Source organism: Nannobrachium achirus (genome assembly GCF_963921795.1).
Source record: "Nannobrachium achirus genome assembly, chromosome: 4".
NCBI classification, from domain to species: Eukaryota; Metazoa; Chordata; class Actinopteri; order Myctophiformes; family Myctophidae; genus Nannobrachium; species Nannobrachium achirus.
In genome coordinates, this window is record NC_137813.1 from 29009917 (window position 1) to 29031176 (window position 21260).

Sequence of the window (21260 nt, forward strand, 5' to 3'; positions counted from 1 at the left end):
ACCTTTAGCTAGCCTGGGCCAGTATTTGTGTGCGTGTGCGTGTGCGTGCGTGCGTGCGTGCATGTGTGTGTGCGCGTGTGTATGTGTGTGTGTGCTTGCGCCTGTGCGTGTGTGTGTGTGTGTGTGTGTGTGTGTGTGTGTGTGCCCGTGCGTGTGCATGTGTACATTTTGGCAACTACTGTACCAAACTGTTGTAATGATATACTGTAATGGCAATTTACACCTGTCTTAAGTTATTACACATTACTTCACAGGTGGTTATGGGAGTGATCCTATGCAGTGATTGTAGATGCAGTTGTAATGAAGTGACATGCCTGAGTGCAGGTTCTGAAATGAGTCTTTTCCTCTGAATTGTTGTCTCTATCTGCTGCTAGGCTGGTAAGAACGCTTTGCTCCTACCTGATCTACTAATTACTGCACCTGTGAACCTTAAATATCCACCCAGGGCTGTTAAACCTAGAGCCCACTACCCAGTGTCTAATAATAATACTGCAGAATAATCAAATAATATGCCGCCATTAAGGCCCATTCCCACTGGGCCAGATAACAGATAAAAAATCTCTGTCTCCAGATAAATAAATCTCTTTCTCCATTCAAGTGGATGGTAAGATACAGATAAAAAAAGATATATCTGTCACAGATAAAAAAAAATATCTGTGACAGATGTGTCTCTTATCATCCACTGGAGAAAGGGATTTTTTTATCTGGAGAAAGCGATTTGGGAATGGGCCTTTATAATGGCACAGAGGTCATTATATAATTTTATTTTTTACAATAGTTGTTGTATTTATTGCTTATTTTTTGTGTACCATATCTGCATATCATTGTTTCTTTTCTTTTTTCGATTATCTCTGTACCCAATGTAAAAAAAAAGAGAAGAAGAATTCCCTTTTTTTCCTTTTATTTTTCTTTCTTTCTTTCTTTCTTCTCTTTCTCCTTTCCCTCTGATCAGAATGTTCTGAAATATGTTGTGTGAAATATGTTGTGTGAGTTAAATGGTGTACAGTGTACACCATTTAACTCAACTTCTGCCTTTTTATAAGATGTTTGGCAGCATCATAATGTTGTTTTAGTTATGTTTTATGTTTGTTTATTGTTTTATGTTTGTCTGATGTCATACATGTTGTATTTGAAAATTAATAAAATGTAAGTGAAAAGAAAAGGAAACATAATGGCTCCTACAGTATACTGTACTGCAGGGGTGTCCAAAGTGCGTCCCAGGGGGGCAATTGCGGCCCGAGGACACATTTTTTTACGGCCCGTGGCTTCATTCCTACGTTGTGTTATAAACGACCCGCCAGCACCGCCAAACAAGAATATTTTCCCAGAGTATAATTTGTCAGGATTGTTCCCTGTTGTCTCATTCTGAAGGGGTCAAAGAAAGGCAATTTTATTTTATTTTTGACCTTGCACATCTGGTTACAGTTGGTAATGTGAAATAAGGCTGAGTTTTGTGTTTTGTACAGAGCACACGCCTGACAAAAGACCATTGATATTAAATATTAAATTAAATTGACTAGAAGCTCGGCCGCCCAAATCAATTAGTAGTCAGGATATTGATGATGATAGCTAAATGAAATGGTTTAAATGCGACGCATTTCTATGAGACTTTATTATGGTCCGACCGAAAGTACATTATGTCAGGAGATGTAGTCGACCCTTGGGTGTTTTAATATTTTCTAATGTGGCCCCCTTTGAAAAAGGTTTGGACACCCCTGCTGTACTGTATATGGGACATAGCCGGGGTGCCAGCCTGCTCGCTCCGTTTCACGATGTGGAGAGACAAAACAAATCGCAGAATAGAGCGAGCAGGATGGCACCCGGGATATAGGAAACAAGTCATTGTTCAACATTTTTGCCAGAGTGTAGGCCTACCCTGGAATGTTTTATACTGTGTGATGTCAGTTGAATGTGCATGATGTGAATTGAACAAGTTAGCCATCGCATATACTTTTCAGGACGCAACCACTAAATTGAGAAATGAAAGAAGTTTCTTTCCAAAATATGATCCGACTAGAGATAGCATAATGCTATAGTCGGATTACTGTATGCCATTTTCAATCAAATAAATGAAATTCAGATTGACATGCATTTTAGAAGGACAACCTAAGATGTCTTTTATCTGTGACAACATCAAGGTTTCCTTTATTTGTTTATTTTAGTAAAGGACTAAAAGCTGCAATACAAAACAACACAAGCAATACATTACAAAATGTGTATATACTGTAGTGACAAACATTTAACAAGTTCAGGTAGTCACATTAATCACAGTACAATGGTACTTTGTGACTTTAATCCAAGCATTTCAATTTTGCCTGCAGGTTTCATATTTTGGTAATTTTGAGATGTCAGTCTCCATCACAAAATTACACGGTTTGTCAAACTGTCTGGCACACCAAGTAAACATGCCGAAAGCTTTGTTGAGCTTTTCCAAAGTCTGAAAAATATAATATCAGTGTTTCAGATCAAGTACTGCATTTTTTTAATAGTAATATATATATTATATTTGTTCGTTTTACTAACACTGTGTATTTATGGTTATTGTGACATAGTGTGCTACTGTGATTACATTGTCTGTTTAATACATAGGCCTACTGTATGTATGGATACTGAACATAGGCCTATACACAGGGGTGTCGCACCAAATTCTGGGCCCTGGGTACAAGAATTCACTGTGGGCCCCCCATGAATGTTCTTCATAGGGGGAGGGGGTTTAACCCATTTAGACTGGGGACACATTATTTTGTGCTTTAACTATTGAAAAATAGCAGATATACAAGCTCACAGTGCAGCACCGAGTGCCGCGCTGCAAGCTTGTAGATCTGCTATTTTTGAAAAATCTTGATTTTCTTTCTCAGTGGTGCTCAAACTTTTTCACGTGAAGGACCCCCAAAATTATATGTATTTGGCCACAGACCTCCATCTCAAAATATTTAGTTCCAGGGACCCCCCAGAAGTAAAATTTGAGTTACAAATGTTTGCTTAAAACATACTATATTCAAAGATTTGCACACATTTTCATAACTTTTCAAAAATAGCAGATCCACAAGCTCGCAGCGTGGCACTCGGTGCCGTGCTCTGAGCTGGTATATCTGCTATTTTTCAATAGCTAAAGTATAAAATAATAATCTACCTTGGGCCCTAGTAACTCAGTCCCACTTCCCCCCCCCCCCTTGTGACGCCCCTGCCTATACATACTGTCCAGTAGTCTGTACATAATGTTCATAGATGCATGCATGCACATGCATACTGCATGACAGAAAATATTGTTGTGAGCAATACGCTTTGTCATGTTTATGGGAAATCAATCTGTTGGAAATATTCTATTTTGATGTGAGGTGTTTGAACATAATGCTCACTATCAAGAAAATAAAGACATGTTTTTATTTTCTTGATAGTGAGCGTGCCATATCAACATTATGTTGATATAATGGCATTAAGTGCCATATGGCACTTCCTGTCAAAAAGGGTGCAGACCCCTGGTCTAGAGGTCACTCAAAGTATTCTCACCTTTAAATTCAGTGGTGTAAAGTACATTTACTTAAGTACTGTACTTAAGTACAATTTTTAGGTATATTTGATGCCAATACATTTGTATTTTTACTCAAATAAATTTCGAATTTCTGACTTTTACTTAACAGCGAATTTCTACATTGCAGTAGGCCTATTACTTTTACTCAAGTAAAAACATAGGCTATAGTAGGCTACTTTTTCCACCACTGTCAAGATCAGTTCGACACATACATCCACGACTAAAAAGGCAACCCAGGTCTATAATCACCCTGTCCATCTCCTTCACTCATCATTCAAGCCATCTTGCAGTTGATCTGGTAAGAAAGCACTTTTTACAAGGACATAATAAAATAACCCCCTCCCCCTGATGACAGTCTGCTGCTGCTGCTATTTCATTTTTTATTTTATGCATTTATGTATTTTAGCTGTTTACTGTCTGTAGACCACTGTTAGAGTGCCAAAACAAAGTTTCATTTGAAAAATTGAATGGACAATAAAGTTTTTGTGTGTTGTTTTTATAAAGAAATCATGGAAGATAGCATATTTACTCTTTCTTTCTTTCTTTCTTTCTTTCTTTCTTTCTTTGGGGGAAGACTAATATCTATGGGAAGACTAGGCAGTAGGCACTAGCAAGTAGGGAAGAGTGAGCGCCAGGAAACATGGGCACTTTGGGTGAGTAGTGTGGGCAACAGAGAGCAGTGGGCACCTTTAAGTAAAACTATGCCTAACCTTAACCCTACCCTCAGTAACCCCAAAGTATTCCCGTTTGGTGTTCTTCCGAGGTCAGGTGCCCACTCTGTGTTGGTGCCCAGTCTGTCCACATTTGACATTTCCCTTGTGCCCTCTCTAGGTGCCCAGTTGTTTGTTTTAGTGTCCAGATTTCCCTGCTGCCCACTCTTCTGACCCATGGTTCTGACCCCAAAGTGCCCACATATGCCAGTTTTCACTAGTAGCCTACTCAGAATGTTTTGGTGGGTGCCCACCCACCGTTCCTGTTACTGTGATTGACTGTGAATATATTTTGCTTTTATCAAGATAGAGCTTTTATTTTGAAAACAGATTCGGTCACAAGGCTCTGACGTCAGAGTAATCAGGAAATACAGTACCCATGGTGGTGTGTGTGTGTGTGTGTGTGTGTCTGTTTGTGTGTGAAACAGCTTTCAAAAGCGACTAGAGTGTAAGGTAAGACCAATGTTTCTTGGAGTTGAGTTGGTGGTAAAAGAAAACATGTCTTTAGATGTAGAACATTTGGTGAAATAACAATCGTAAAGGCTGATAATGTTAACAGCATAGCTTCGTAGACACGTTAACTTATTGCAGTCAGTCCGAGTCAGTCATGCTCATGCATGCATGAGAGGAAACTGTGTTTACTGTGTCTTGTAATGCAGTTGATGTTATTTGATCTATCTATAGCTTTTAAGAAATGTTAACCAAAATCGTTGGCTCAAAATGCAAAGCTTCTTAAAGGCTGTAGATCTGCTATTTTCAAACATTCTCTACTTGTACTTTTATATATTTATATATGTTGATGATCATCTTTATTACACAGCAGCACCTTTATCTAAGCATACATGTATTTAGATTATAATTATGGTTGTTTGGATTGAGACGAGTGACATTCATTCATTCATTATTTGTCTGGACCTGTTTTTGTTTTGTCAGTAGCCATGGCAACGGATTCCTCCCTCCTGGGTTCTGAGTTGGAGTATGAGCAACAAGAGGAGCTCTACCAGCAGATGCTTTTACAGGTAGGTAGTACATTATGGTTGGTTAGAGTAGTGGTTCTCAAACTCGTGTCAAGGACCCCCAAAATGATGTATTTGGCCGCAGACCCCCATCTGAAAATGTTTTGTACCGGGGACCTCCAGAAGCAAACATTTGTGTTAAAATATGAACTTTAAAATAAAAATTGAGGCGGAAATATGACTTGTCAAACAGGCATTTTGACAGGAGATGCGGAGATGGCTTTACCTGTGTTTACTGATGTGGAGAATTTGTTACATTGTGACGAATGTTCGTACAGGTTCAATTCCAATTTGTACTTTTTGTTGCTGAGAGAGTCTGATTTAAATATTACTATTGATGAAGGTTTGTTGTAGTCACTATAATTTTCTCCACAAACTTTATTATATACCTCAAAAGTTGCATGGATACAAATCGTAGCTATCAGACTTATGTTTTAGATGTGGCACAGAAGAGGGCTCCTTTTTACATTGTACATGGCAATGTATTAAAGTTAAAACATTCTGGTATGATATCTGTGATACACTGACTAAAATTATGCATGTGCTCCCTTCCCGTTAGACCTTGAAGGCAATTTCACCACCATCAGTGCAAATCTAAGAAAATACAAAATACAATTTATAGAGTTAGCACTTGAGGACAAAGTGACACGCTATGAGCGTCTATATATGCTATTTTTGAATAGCCAAAGGTTAAAGTGTTTAAAATGATTGTGATGCTATATTCACTAATTTTGCTTCGTCTACTTTTGTTGTGACATATAGTCTAGCCTACTTGTCCTCCTTTTGTGGTGATGTGTAGAAAAAGTCTCTTCTAGATGGCTGAACAATAAAATAAATATATAAAATAAATATATAAATCATAGTAAAAAAAAAAACTTTGAATGGACTTTGCTTTCTGTTTTAGACAATGGGAAAGATAAGTGAGAATCCGGACTCCACAGTGATCCGACCACATCCTGGTGAGTGTCTCCCAGTTCCCACGGCCACTCTCTTAACATTTGAGACCTGCACTGTGAAGAATTGTCATCGAAAATGGAATCCCAGACTTCCCTTGACCTGGACACGTTAGCCAACTCCAAGTTGGTTCTATTATTGTATTCGTAGGAGGCGAGACGTCGTCTGAAGTGGACTTGAGCCACGAGAGGCACCGCAGAGCGAGCTCAGGCGAGCAAGTTGCTGTGCCGAAGTCCGCTTCAGTCGCATCAGTCGGTACACAAACAAATTTAAACTAATCTAGGACAGTTGTTCTCAAAGTGGGGTCCAGGGACCATTTGTTTCAATTTGTACACTCTCAAAGTTATTAAAAGGTTTGAGAACCACTGATCTAGGAATACAAATCCATTAATAATTGTTAATATGCAGCTACAAGTTGGTAAAATTCTAATCTAAATTGTACAGTAAGATTATAAAACAGTCGTGCAACATCAACTGAAGCAATCAAAATATGTGATACATTACGTGGTTTTGGAATGGCACATATTGGCATACTCGCAGATACCGATACCAGCATTTTAGGCAGTATTTAATATATATATATAATATCAAAGCGCTGGCTTTGATATTGCATTCACCTGAAAACACAGCTCAAGAAGCTGACACAGATGAATCAATCCGTGGCTTGGCCGAGTACTAATACCTCTGATATAAAAGAATCACCAGGCATAGCCGATGAGTTTTGCTTGTCTATGACCCATAGACAGCTCAGCGGGATCTTATACAATGGTGATGACATTTTCCAAGAGAATTGGATGGACATAAGGCTGTGTTTTTAAGCATTTTAAAAACACACAAAAACTGGTTTTCTTGTGTTTAGGTGGGCAGTATAGAGTAAGTCACCATGACAGTGTACTCCGGTAAAAAGGGAACCTCCGCTGCCTAGGAATGGGACGATATGAAAACTTCATATCACGATTATTGTGACCAAAGAAATCGCGATTTACGATATTATCGTGATAATCAAAATCCATTATCCTGGGGCGGAACATTGGCCAAAAAATAGCAGATCTACAAGCTCACAACGCAACGGGACGTGGTGTGAGCTTGTAGATCGGCTATTTTTTTGCAAAGACATCTGATAAGAGAGTGGAAAAAAAGACTGTATCGAGTACGTATATTATAAGTAATTATAGAGGGTTTAAGTGGTACCGGACATGCAGCTCGGCAAATAAAAGGTGAATTGATCCCAGTGCATGACGGAGGACGATATCCCGATATATTAAATCTCCACGATACGATTATCGTGAGTGTTTTTTTTTTATCGCGATACACGATAATAACGCCTATCGTCCCATCCCTACTGCTGTCATAACCCTGAACACCCAGAGAACCTGAACCCCAAATCCTGCTTGGAAGTACAGGTCTCTAGTCTCAAAATCACAGTCTGAAAGATCAGTGTTCTTATTACCTCTTTAACTCCTTCTCTCCATCATTCTCTCGGTCTCATCCTTTTCCTCTCTTGCTCTCTCTCTCTTTCTCAGGTATGTGTGTCAAGACCCTGTCCCAGGCAGACCAGCAGAAGATCTTCGTCAACATCTGTCAATCAGCCTCAGTCCCGCCCCCTCCGGAACTCTCAAGGGAAGAGCTAATGGAACTCCTCCAATCAGAAGACCCCGCCAGCTACCGAGTTCCCATGAGCCTTGGCGAGCCGCACACAGAGATTGACAACAGTGAGTTGTGGAGGGTTCCAGGGGACCCTCAGCTAAATTAGTTAAACCAGTATACGTATTCTACATGTGTAGATATATGAAGATTACATATCAGTTGGGGTCCTTGACATGAAAAGGTTTGAGAACCACTGTTGCACCACGGATGCATTCATATTGGAACAGGTGAAATTGTTGCCACAGATTTTGTAGGAGGGATTAGAAGCTTAACTACTTGAACCCCAACTTAAATTTATCAAGCTCACAATACGTTGCAAGGTGACGCATTGTGAGCATGTAGAGCAGCTATTTCTAGGGTGTCTGTCTGACTAAATCTATGTTATCTGAACCTATTTAGATATTTTCTTTATTTATACTGCACCATGTCTGCTATCTGAACCGTTCTACTCGGTTCAGATATTCAGATGTTTTTGCCATCTGAATACATATTTAGGAGCTTAAACATGTACAGTAACTACATGTAGTAAATGTATCGTTATTTCTTTAACCTGTCTGCCATTCATCTGAACTGTTCATGAAACGCTCTGGTATGTTTGTCCCAACTATAACTTTACATTGTGCTTCTAGCAAGTGTCTAACTTTGTAAATGCAAGGCACAGCTAATTAATGGTAGCTAGCTACCAGTATCTAACATACAGTACTGTCAACTAAGGCTAACCTGGCAAGTGTCTACTTGTGTAAACCACTAGACAGTTATAGATATATCTGTCAGCCCAACAATCACAAAGGAAATGGCTGGATAAGGTTGTTGTTTTTTTTAGCTGCCAGTGCTCCCAAGCATTTCTCTGTTAAAGAAATTCTGGAGTGTTCCTCTTCCCAGCTTTGGCAGAGGGCCCCCTGGGTGCGTCAAGCAGACAACAGTTCAACTTTTGGAGGGGAGCCGAGCGCTGCTCTGTTGATTGTCCTGGGTGTGTCTGACAAGTGACAACCCGGCAATTTACCACCCAAATGTTGAATCGGTAACACAACCATGTAGGGCTGTCACTATTCAGGGGGTTCCACACTAGCCGCGGTCACCGCCTCCTAGCAATTCATTTTCAACGGGAGGCGGGCGGCTTTTTCAGCCGCGCAGTGAAGTTTTGGGGCGGCGAGGAGAGCGGGCGCGGCCCCGTGAAATCCCCCGCGAGCGTGCTCGTTTGTGCATGCGTACGCGGGCGGTGAGAGATGGATTGTGTTCATCTTTGTGAAATACCGCGCGGCGTTTAATCACTGAACGAGTGTGTTTGTGTCTCACCGCCGTGCGGCCACCGCTGATCCTAGCGGCAGCCCCGACGGCAACCGCCTGTAGTGTGTAGAGCACCTTACAGATTTAAGTTGGCGATTAATTGTCACACAAATAATTGCAATTAAGAACGATTTAATTGTGTTTTTGGCATTGAACGTTGGAACAATTTTCTGTTTGGCCTTTTAGGCTTTGTGATAAAAAATTGCACAGGGCAGATATGACAAATAATTTAAATATACGAAGAAATGTAAAAATATATATAAAAAAATTTAGGAAATAAAAAGATATTCGAGCACAGCAACTGTTGAATCGGTTTTGAAAGTTGCGCGTGTCACACACTGCGTGCGAGTGCTATGGACACGGATATCCAAAGCGCTCCACCACTCAGAAGAGGCTTTCCGTGGACATGGCACCTAAAACCATTAACTTACTGTAGGCCCTGGAGACGTCGTCTTTGTATTTATTAACATAAATGAACCATCCCTGCGGAGTATCTGAATGATAATGCATGAGATAGATAAACAGCAGGGAAAACTCTTAGAAGCAGCGTGGGGTCGTCTGAGTTGAAATTAAGATGTTACATAACATGTTGACAAGGGGATGGCAAGGAGAGGAAACAACTGTTGGCCTTTTGCACAGTCACAGACACAATATTTAAGGGTAATCGGTTCACCCAACCAAAGTCTGTAGTTGACATAAAGGTTAACACATTCACTTCTACACAATCCCTCTGTTCAAGTGCCAGATTATAATCTCCATAAAGCATTTTTATGTGGCAGCTGAAGACAATCATTTAAAGATTTTGTCGAGTGCCTTCCATGCACATGACAATTTGCACTTTTAAATATTCTTGGTTTAGAGACCCTCACCCCCAGTTCATGACATGGATAAGCAGAATACAGCCTAGAATAGAAACTTCTCAGATAGTGTATTGTGGTATTTAGAAACCTAAAAAATGGCATTAAAGGAGAAGCGTGCCGTCTGGAAAGAAATCACTGATGTGTTCAACAACGGCAGAGATAAATGGTTCACTTCTGGGGACCAGAGGGTGTGTCCCAACTATAGAGGAATCAAATTTATCAGCCTCCCTGGGAATGTTTATGCCAAGGTACTGGAAAGGTGGATCCGACCGATAGTTGAAACCCAGATACTAGAGGAACAATGTGGATTCCATCCAGGTTTAATCTGGCAGGGATCCTGCATATCCGGTCTACAAGTGTTTTGTAGATTTTGGCCGGTCGAAACGATGCTCGTTCGAAAGAGCGTGATTTCCCCTATTATTATAATATTTACTGGGATTTGTGTTTGGTTGTACATGTACTGTTGGCCTATACATAGATCATTCACTACTCACTAGTCACTATATAGGTTTTCGCATGAGTACTATTACATTTCATCATGCACTGGCAACAAGTCCCAAAGAAATTTTTGTGCATTTTATCCCAAGTGTTGGACCAAATTCTCTCTCTCTCTCTCTCTCTCTCTCTCTCTCTCTCTCTCTCTCTCTCTCTCTCTGGTTCTCCCTCTCTCTCTCTCTCTCTCTCTCTCTCTCTCTCTCTCTCTCTCTCTCTCTCTCTCTCTCTCTCTCTCTCTCTCTGCTGGTTCTCTTACTCGTAATCTTTCTCTCTCTCTCAGGTTCCCAGGGTTGTACAGCCTATGATGTTGTTATCAACCAAGAGTTCTTCCAGAAGTGCCAGGTACATATTTGTGTGTTAAAATTACAATTTATGCATTTATCAGACTCTTAATCCAGAGCGAAAGAATCTTCCTCCTAGTATAATCATAATACCTGATCATCATGGCACAGCATCTTTAAGTAAAAACTTTGTATAAATACATGTATGGTCATTGAGAGTGGGCAGGTGCTACGCAAATGCTATGGGCTGTAAGTGCTATGGGCTAAGGTGGAGTCTGAATAGGCGAGTCCTCAGACCACGGCGGAAGCTAGGGAGTGTGTCTGCAGTTCTAAGTGCAACTGGGAGTTTATTCCACAGTTTGGGGGCCAGGAGAGTGAAGAGTCTAGGATGCTGTCATGGGTTTTTTAGCGTAGGTTCTGTCAGTATCCCTGTGTTAGCGGATCTGAGTGCACGTGTTCATATTTTAACCAGTATGTAGGCTAATGATAATGTATGGTATAATTGTGTGTGTGTGTGTGTGTGTGTGTGTGTGTGTGTGTGTGTGTGTGTGTGTGTGTGTGTGTGTGTGTGTGTGTGTGTGTGTGTGTGTGTGTGTGTGTGTGTGTGTGTGTGTGTGTGTGTGTGTGTGTGTGTGTGTGTGTGTGTGTGTGTGTGTGTTTTCCAGAAAGACACTCTCTTTCAGCACTTCCTCATTCTAGTCTCCCTAGAGGGTTTAGAGAATAAATACAACCTGGAGCTCAGCAGAGGTAGGACTTGTGTGCAATGTGCTTAAGACAGTTTCTTCACCCCTAAGAGGGGGCCAAGATGCATCACTACAGGCGCAGAATAGATTATTTATTTATTACATAAACAACTTGGCAAAAGCAGCACCTCTGGCTAAACAATGAAACGTTATCAGAGCATCAAATCACACACCACCCGTTTCAGTAATAGTTTTCTCCCCCAGGCAGTCGGTTGCTTGCTCAACGAAGGGTTGAAACATAGGCAATAGGTACTGCGCACACTTTTAAGCTGTACACTGTTACACTGTATGGTATGGGATTGGGGTATGTAATTGTATATTTATGTCTGTTGGGACTTGTTATGAAGCCTACATGGTACTGTAGGTCTATACTTTTGTTGTCTTTAAAGCTGAGAATGCTCCTAGTGCAAGCATTTCACTGTATTTATTTTGTACTTGTATGAATATATGTGACAATAAACTTGAACTTGTAACAGGGTAATCAAATGACGAATCCCTAGGAAAGATACAAGCAGAGTCTTGAGTATACAGTATAACCTCAAACTGTAATTTGCCTAATACAACTCCAATTACCTTAATCACCTGGACAACCATGTGATTAAGTTAAGGCACACATGTAACCATGACAACCACAGGAGTGTTATTGGGCAGGAGTGTAATTAGCAATGTGATAGGGCACAATCACATTCCTGGCAGTGTCTAAAACCCACTGGTAAAACACCATGTTTCTAGCAACGGAACTCAGTGTGATCGTCCCCCGAGGTATGCCTCTGGTACAGTACAATTAATAAAACGAATAATTAACTTTATTTGTATCGTACTTTTCAAAACAGTGTTACAAATGCTTCATGAAGCATAAAATACACTAGGAATAAGCATTAAAAGCGACTTTATAGAAGTGTGTTTTAAGAAGGAATGTAAAACAAGGCTGTGTGTGTGTGTGTGTGTGTGTGTGTGTGTGTGTGTGTGTGTGTGTGTGTGTGTGTGTGTGTGTGTGTGTGTGTGTGTGTGTGTGTGTGTGTGTGTGTGTGTGTGTGTGTGTGTGTGTGTGTGTGTGTGTGTGTGTGTGTGTGTGTTGCGGATGTTCTGTGCAGAATGGAAGGTTCTGAAGAACAGGAAGTTCCTTGGCTCCGTGAACGAGCAGAACATCCGCACCAAGAGCCGACCTGTCATACAAGAACTACCTGCACAGTAGGTCTTTCTCTCTGTAGTCTGTCATACAAGAACTACCTGCACAGTCTGGCTAGCGGCAGGGCTCAGAGGCTGGGTATGTCTGCTTGGTGCGTCTTATCTTGCCATGGAACAGAGTCCACCCTTGTTTCTTTTTTGATAAAAACGTTTGATCAAGCTGTAGATCAGTGTGCTTCAGTGTTTCCCAAACAATGGGTCCAGACTTATAGATATACCCTTTTTTTGTATTTCTCTTCAAAATAAATTCAATATTTTTTGCACAACCAAGTGAGATAGTAGCAATTATGGTAATATCATGGTTATATACTTTTCTGATTCATGGAATGCCAAGCCAGCAGAGCCTGAATGATAGATGATTATGATGTATATTAGATGTGTTACGTATTGATCACACAAAGTGTGTCAATCGAGTACCATAAGATCTTATCATAAGATAAGAAATGTAATTAAAGTCAGACACACACACACACACACACACACACACACACACACACACACACTCTTTAAACATACATAAAAGTGATAAACAATCAAACTTAAAATGCATTATAATCTACTTATAAACATACTACTGTATAATTATAGTTATAAGAACTCATACATCTATCTATAAATGCGAGAAGTCTCTGCGTGTCTGTCTGTCTGTCTGTGTGTCTGTCTGTAATCCGCGTATCTCGAGAACCGTTCGTCCCACCGGCTTCAGATTCGGCACGCGCGTTCCCCGCCGCGGCACGGAGTGCAGTGCCGGGTCTCGACCCGACCCGACGCGCGGTTTTCCCGAACCGGCGCGAAACGTTCGGAATCTCCTTATGCGGGGTTGATTGTTGACATCAGGCTGTTCCGGAGGAAATCGGCGAAAGCTCTGACTCATTGTGACATCACTTCATAAAAGGCTCTGACATCACGTACGCCACATGAGTCAACAAAAAATCTCTGTGAGTGTGTATGTATGTATGTAATCCGCGTATCTCGAGAACCGTTCGTCCCATGGGCACGCGCGTTCTCCATATATGGGCATAAAATGAATGCCCCCATATATGGGCATAAAATGGATTGCAGACAGACAGATACAGATATCTCCATATATGGACATAAATGGACAGAGGCAAACAGATGGTCAAAGATCTCCATATATGGGCATAAAATGGACGCAGACAGACAGATACAGATATCTCCATATATGGGCATAAATGGACACAGGCAAACAGATGTTCAAAACGGGTCCTATGACAACAGGTATAATGAGGTTTGCATTAAAGGGGGAACCGGCACTGTGTCTGCAACACAGTTGGAGGCACAGACATATACTCCATATATGAGCATAAAATGGACGCAGATAGACAGATATCTCCATATATGGGCATAAAATGGACCCAGAACTATAACTGCAGTGATCTCCATATATGGACATAAAATGGACGCCGACAGACAGACAGACAGATACAGATATCTCCATATATGGGCATAAATGGACACAGGCAGACAGATGGTCAAAACGGGTCCTATGAAAACAGGTATAATGGGGTTTGCATTAAAGGGCGGGGCATTCATTCCCTATTTACATTGTTCCGAGTTGGCCAGGTCGCCGACTAGACGCTGGGCCGCCCGAGCTTCTAGTACTCATAATGCTCTATAACAATAATCATAACACTCATATACAAACATTCTGGATTGGTTGTAGAGTATATGAGGCGTTTAGTTTTTGTGTGTCGAACAACATCAATCCTGTGTTCCGGGAATTAAGCTTGATTTATTGCACACCGATTCAATGTGCAATTTTCTACAGCCGCACAAGTCGTACTCGCACATTCCTTTTGTGCTAGAGTGTGTCTGTAAAAACAGTGGTATTTGAAAATTGTGAGTCAGGGTTCAAACAAGATGTTGTGTAACAGGGATACACACACTGTAGATGCAGACCTCCACCAAGAAATACAGACTGTAGAAATATTTAGAGGATTCATAATTGGTTTGATCCTTTGCTGGTGCTAGAGGTCATGGTGTCACCAAAATCAATACATTGCTTCCTGTTAGGAGTATAATTGTGTACAGCAAATGTCATGGCAGTCCAAAGTCCAAACATTACTTTCCCAGATGCCTCCAAAAATGCACATTTTGGCCAGATAGTAAGAAAGGTCATAAAGGGGGTTTCTTCCTCTCACACAAAGTTCACATCTGAACTTTGGAAAATATCCGGGGAATCAGGTCTCGACATAGTAGGTCGTTGCCTTTCACATATTATGTTGCATGCAGTGGTGTGTTCTAGACTTTTTCTTTTAGGGCATACTATAATTATGATCCACGGCTATTCATGTGGCCAGGGCAGACGCCAGTGCATAATGCCTAACAGATACTCTACTTTGAAAGGTTCACAAGGGCAGACGAAAAAATCATATGGCGTATACAGTACCTGCATTACAGGTAGAACACAGCACTGGTAGCACGCAACATCTGTTTTTAGATGATAGATGATAAGATGATGATAAAGAACAGATCAGTCCCTGATTGGGCGAGTTTAGTTGTGTTCGAGTTGTGTACTTGAACACAGGTAACACATTCGGTCATTGTGATAAGTACTGCGTGACCTTTGACAAATATAGTTTGTTAAAATGTAGTCTCCTCCACTTCCCAGGTACACTCCTCCTGCCCTGGCAAAAAGGTAACCTCTCCTCTCCTCTCCTCTCGATCCAAATATCAAAGCCACATTTTCAACCTGCCCCCTTGTCTTCCCTTTGTTCCTCTTCCTCCTTGTCCTCTCTACTAGGCCTGTCACAATTATTACATAATCGTCTAATCGCAATTATTTTTCATAATCGAAATTATTTTTGAAATAATCGAAATTATTTTTGAAATAATCGTCATAATCATTTTGAAATAATCGTCATAATCATTTTGAAAAATGTTCAAACATTTTCAAAACATAATGGAAATAGCTGATCTACTTGTAGAGCGGCTATTTCCACTATCAATGTTCTTTTTCAAGTATAAAGTTGTCAAATATGTCAGTCATTTCTTTGTATATTTAGGTTAGGGTTAGGGTTATGTGTTATATTTGCCATGTGCAACTTCAAAGCCTACAAGCCAAACAGAAATGTAATTGTCAACGACAAAAACACAATTAAATCGTTAATCGCAATTACTTGAGTGACAATTAATCATCATGTAAATTGTCATAATCGTACTCTCTAACCCTGATCCTGTTCATCACTCCATCCAGACCTGAATTTACTTTGTTAGTGGAGCCCCCTGTTGGTGAACCAGAATACCTCATTGCTGAGATACAACTGCCTGGGGTGGTAAGATACACACATTAAGTACATTACATATACACACAGACACATTCATACACAAAAGAAGTGTTGGTTTCTTCCTGAGGCCCCACTATTCATTAGTGGATACACATAGTAAATTACATTACAGCGTGTCGTGGAAAGGAAAATGTCTTCCAAAAGATGAGTTCTAGCCTTCCAGCGGTGCAACAGACAACCAAACTAATTGATTTATTCAATTATAAAAGCTAAAAACTATATTTTTCACTATTATTGATATGTATATTATTATGTATTTTACAAAGTAACCTATGTTTGAACTAGAAGCAGTGCTCTTCCGAGCACAGGTCTCCACCAGGCCACACAAATCGGCCTGTTATAGCGCCACCATGAGGCTGATTTAAAAAATGTGGGGCAGAGGTTCTGAATTAGCATCCAGGGAGTGTGTGTGCTCAGTTTGGCAGCGATCGGGCCAACGGCGCCGGAGATTAGCTGGTAACAACCAGGCCACACAAATCGGCCTGTTATAGCGCCACCATGAGGCTGATTTGAAAAATGTGGGGCAGAGATTCTAGATTGGCATCCAGGGAGTGTGTGTGCTCAGTTTGGCAGCGATCGGGCCAACGGTGACTGAGATTAGCTGTTCACAAACTGCGAGGACGCACGCACGGACGCACGGACGGACGCACGGACGCACGGACGGAGGGGAAAACATACTCTCCCTCAGCCTTCGGCTGGTGGAGACAATTAAAGTGTTCAAATGTAAAGATTGGTAGACAACAGAAGGATTAAAATTGTGTATGTTTTGCAATATTGCTATCCCTCCAAACAAAACAAATGAAGACATACTATCTCACCTACATTCACTAATGGACCGTTGTCAAACAAAAGGTCGCGTAAGAGAGTGTCTCTTACGCGACCTTTTGTTTGACAACGGGTCTGAGCTGAACCGGAGGTAGGGAGCGCTCCGCTGTGTTCACTTGGACCGTGCGGAGGTGCGGAAAGTCAGGGCGGGGGAGGAAGATTTACGCCTCTCTCTCACACACTCAATGTTACCAATTATTTCCCTGGATTTTGTCTAAATTATTTTGCCTCTCTTCCTGTCCTCCTTTCCTGCAACCACTATTTTTGTCTCCACCAGCCGAAGGCTGAGGGAGAGTATGTTTTCCCCTCCGTCCGTCCGTCCGTCCGTCCGTCCGTCCGTGCGTCCGTGCGTCCTCGCAGTTTGTGAACAGCTAATCTCAGTCACCGTTGGCCCGATCGCTGCCAAACTGAGCACACACACTCCCTGGATGCCAATCTAGAACCTCTGCCCCACATTTTTCAAATCAGCCTCATGGTGGCGCTATAACAGGCCGATTTGTGTGGCCTGGTTGTTACCAGCTAATCTCCGGCGCCGTTGGCCCGATCGCTGCCAAACTGAGCACACACACTCCCTGGATGCTAATTCAGAACCTCTGCCCCACATTTTTTAAATCAGCCTCATGGTGGCGCTATAACAGGCCGATTTGTGTGGCCTGGTGGAGACCTGTGCTCGGAAGAGCACTGCTTCTAGTTTCCATCTCTTTCTGACCTAAATTTTCTCCCCACCCCACCTCTCCACACTCCACCCCACTCCACACTCCACTCTCCACCTCCAGTCTTCATGCAGTTCTCTGGTCCTGGATGTAGGTGAGGATCGTCTTGTTCTATCAGCTCGTCCATCTCTCTTCCACCTGGACATCTTCCATCCTCTACTCATTGACCAGGAGAACAGCCTGGCCCAGTACAACACACACACACAGGTTAGCGCGCACACACACACTAGGGCATTCACCGAATATTTGAACATTCGAATATCAAAGTCACTATTCGACGTTGTTCACCAAAGTCGAATATTCGCTTATTTTATTTTATTGTTTTCTCTTTAAAATATATTTAGTTTATAAAGCTTGGCTAGATAGGAAGTCATAATAATGAGTTGTCAATGCCCCTGGTGGATGAATTTGTTAATGCTCTATACCAGGGGTTCTCAAACCTTTTTAGTCCCTGACCACCAAAATAAACATATTTGAACTGGGGACCCCCACCCTGACAAGCACTTGGAATTGTAGGTATTACATTTAATGTGACTCGGTTCCGCAGATAAATATTGTGAAACTATTGCGAGGCGTTGTGAGCATGTAGATAGGCTATTTTCACAATGTTCGCCTCTTGCTTACTTAATATTTGACAGTTTGGCCAGTCCTGTCGAATATTCGACTATTCGAATACTTTGAGGTCGAATAATTCGAATACTAAAAATTACTATTCGTGAATGCCCTAACACACACTCTACCCCCCTTCCTCAAGTACAATAGAAGGAAGACTGATACGGTAAGGAAATGGTTCTCAAACCTTTTACTTTCCAGGACCCCCATAACTCTTGAGTGTACAAACGGATCTAAATAGACCTGTAAGGATCCATCTGTTTCCTTATGTACACTCTCAGAGTTACACCCCTGCAAGGGTTCATTAGGAACCCCAACCTAGAGGGTCCCTGGACCACACTCTGAAAAACACTGCACTAATTTTGGTCAGCTGAACTTCATCTGGTATCCCGGTGTATAAGCTCATATTTCATGATGCGCTATGAGCTTGCTATTTTTCAATATCTAATCTATCTATAAATGCGAGAAGTCTCTGCGTGTCTGTCTGTCTGTCTGTGTGTCTGTAATCCGCGTATCTCGAGAACCGTTCGTCCCACCGGCTTCAGATTCGGCACGCGCGTTCCCCGCCGCGGCACGGAGTGCAGTGCCGGATCTTGACCCGACCCGACGCGCGGTTTTCCCGAACCGGCGCGAAACGTTCGGAATCTCCTTATTTGATTGTTGGTTTATTTGGTTGATTGTTGACATCAGGCTGTTCCGGAGGAAATCGGCGAAAGCTCTGACTCATTGTGACATCACTTCATAAAAGGCTCTGACATCACGTACGCCACATGAGTCAACAAAAAATCTCTGTGAGTGTGTATGTATGTATGTAATCCGCGTATCTCGAGAACCGTTCGTCCCACGGGCACGCGCGTTCTCCATATATGGGCATAAAATGAATGCCCCCATATATGGGCATAAAATGGATTGCAGACAGACAGATACAGATATCTCCATATATGGACATAAATGGACAGAGGCAAACAGATGGTCAAAGATCTCCATATATGGGCATAAAATGGACGCAGACAGACAGATACAGATATCTCCATATATGGGCATAAATGGACACAGGTAAACAGATGTTCAAAACGGGTCCTATGACAACAGGTATAATGAGGTTTGCATTAAAGGGGGAACCGGCACTGTGTCTGCAACACAGTTGGAGGCACAGACAGATACTCCATATATGGGCATAAAATGGACGCAGATAGACAGATATCTCCATATATGGGCATAAAATGAACCCAGAACTATAACTGCAGTGATCTCCATATATGGACATAAAATGGACAGCGACATACAGACAGACAGATACAGATAACTCCATATATGGGCATAAATGGACACAGGCAGACAGATGGTCAAAACGGGTCCTATGTAGGGTTGGACACGGTAACCGCCGTACCGCCGTACCGAGGTCTACCGCGGTGTCAGTGTGCTTACCGCGGTAAAAAAAGACAAAAAAAAGTCTATTTTTTATTGGAAAACCAGCGAGTTTTAAAACAGGGGAGAAGCGAGGACCGCATGCGCTCCATGCCGCTCTGCTCTGGGCCGTGTACCACTGTTTGGAAGCCACATACGTCACTCTCACTCTCAGAGACACAGACAGTCAGACCTACACAGGGCAGCCTGCGTAGAGGAGTACAGAGCAGCGTAAACTTTCTTTGTAATCCACACGACACAAGGATGTTAATACATACCTTGTGTTGTGGCATATCTTTTTTTATTCATACGGATTACTGGCGGAGCGCGGGCCGCGTGGACTAAAACCGAAAATGAAACTGTTTTACTTTTTCCACTCCGTCGCACGTTGTGCCCGGCGGCGCGTCGGAGATTTTATAACCTTTTCTGTCAAGTCTTGTAACTAAAACCTGTATATAGCAGCACTCAATCACTGCGATTTGAGAGTTGAGACGTGACGTGAGTTTACAGAATCACTGTACACGATCTGACTACCCGTCCTCTTCTGGTTTGTTCACACAGCTGTTTGTGTCTGAAAAGCTAAGTAGCTAGCCTACGTTACTATGGTAACCCGACAGTGCAGATCTAAAAGCTCAGAACGCGTCGCGGATGCGATGTGTTGTGAGCTTGTAGATCTGCTCCTTTCAAAGCCATACCCGCTGTGCTGTACGGAGAAGTATAACTCGGGCAGTCAGGCTGTGGAGACTCGAGAGGCGACTTTTGGGAAGATGATTTCAATATTTTGGCTTATCGCCGAACCTTAATTAATAGATACGGGGGTGCGGTAATTACCGCAGTACCGGCGGTAAATGGGAAGACGGTAATCGCGGTAACAAAATGTCGATACCGCCCCAGGCCTAGTCCTATGAAAACAGGTATAATGGGGTTTGCATTAAAGGGCGGGGCATTCATTCCCTATTTACATTGTTCCGAGTTGGCCAGGTCGCCGACTAGACGCTGCTTCTAGTGTATAAAATTACACAAAATGCTTTCCCGGTTTTAGCAGGATAACATACTCTGCCTTACAGATACTGTAGGTAAAAAAAACATCTTATTCATTCAGATAAATCCTGAGTTGTATCTTTGAAACTGTTTACAATGTTGTTCAAACTGTTGAGATATCATCCGATACCTTATTTCTGTCAATACATTTTCTCTTTGTCTTTCAGATTCTGACAGTAACCATGCCAGCCTGGGTTCCCGAGGCTATGCCAGTTGTGTCTTCATGAGGTCTGGTTATTTATTAGTAATACTGTAGGTTGTTAACTTGTCATGGAAATAAAATTGATTTATTTTGTATGAAAGAAAAGCCTCTGTGTATGTTTGTTTAAAGTTTGAATTTATTAACATTGCATTTAACAGTAATATAATAATAATGCTAATAATATTAGCATCAGTGGTCCCGTCAGCTGAAGCCTGTATTTTTTTTATACTTCTAGCAAGTTATGAGCTTGAAGATCCTCTATCCACAATACTTATTTCTCTGTATGTTTTGGGAATGGAAAGATCAAGACAACATTTAACGACGCATTCGTTAAACATGTTAACATTTTAACACGTTATTACCATAAATTAATCATGTTAGCTGTGCTAGATAGATACCTTTTATTGATCCTGCGGGGGAATTGTGCCCATAGGCAGCA

The 21260-nt window shown here is 41.7% G+C and overlaps 1 protein-coding gene across 2 annotated transcripts; it reads left to right on the forward strand.

Moving 5' to 3' along the window:
* Positions 1 to 4638: 4638 nt before the first annotated feature.
* pih1d1 (PIH1 domain containing 1) lies at positions 4639 to 20879 on the forward strand. Of its 2 annotated transcripts, none has more exons than XM_080725062.1 (11): positions 4639 to 4695; positions 5179 to 5261; positions 6163 to 6217; positions 7736 to 7924; positions 10782 to 10843; positions 11448 to 11529; positions 12620 to 12716; positions 15346 to 15372; positions 15931 to 16009; positions 17623 to 17766; positions 20787 to 20879. In XM_080725062.1, exons 2-11 carry the CDS (start codon positions 5181 to 5183, stop codon positions 20844 to 20846), a joined length of 876 nt encoding a protein of 291 aa, XP_080581188.1. In that variant the 5' UTR covers positions 4639 to 4695; positions 5179 to 5180; the 3' UTR covers positions 20847 to 20879. The 2 variants fall into 2 exon arrangements, with proteins under 2 accessions (XP_080581188.1, XP_080581187.1); XM_080725061.1 differs by having other exon boundaries at positions 4643 to 4695; positions 5176 to 5261.
* Positions 20880 to 21260: the final 381 nt, after the last annotated feature.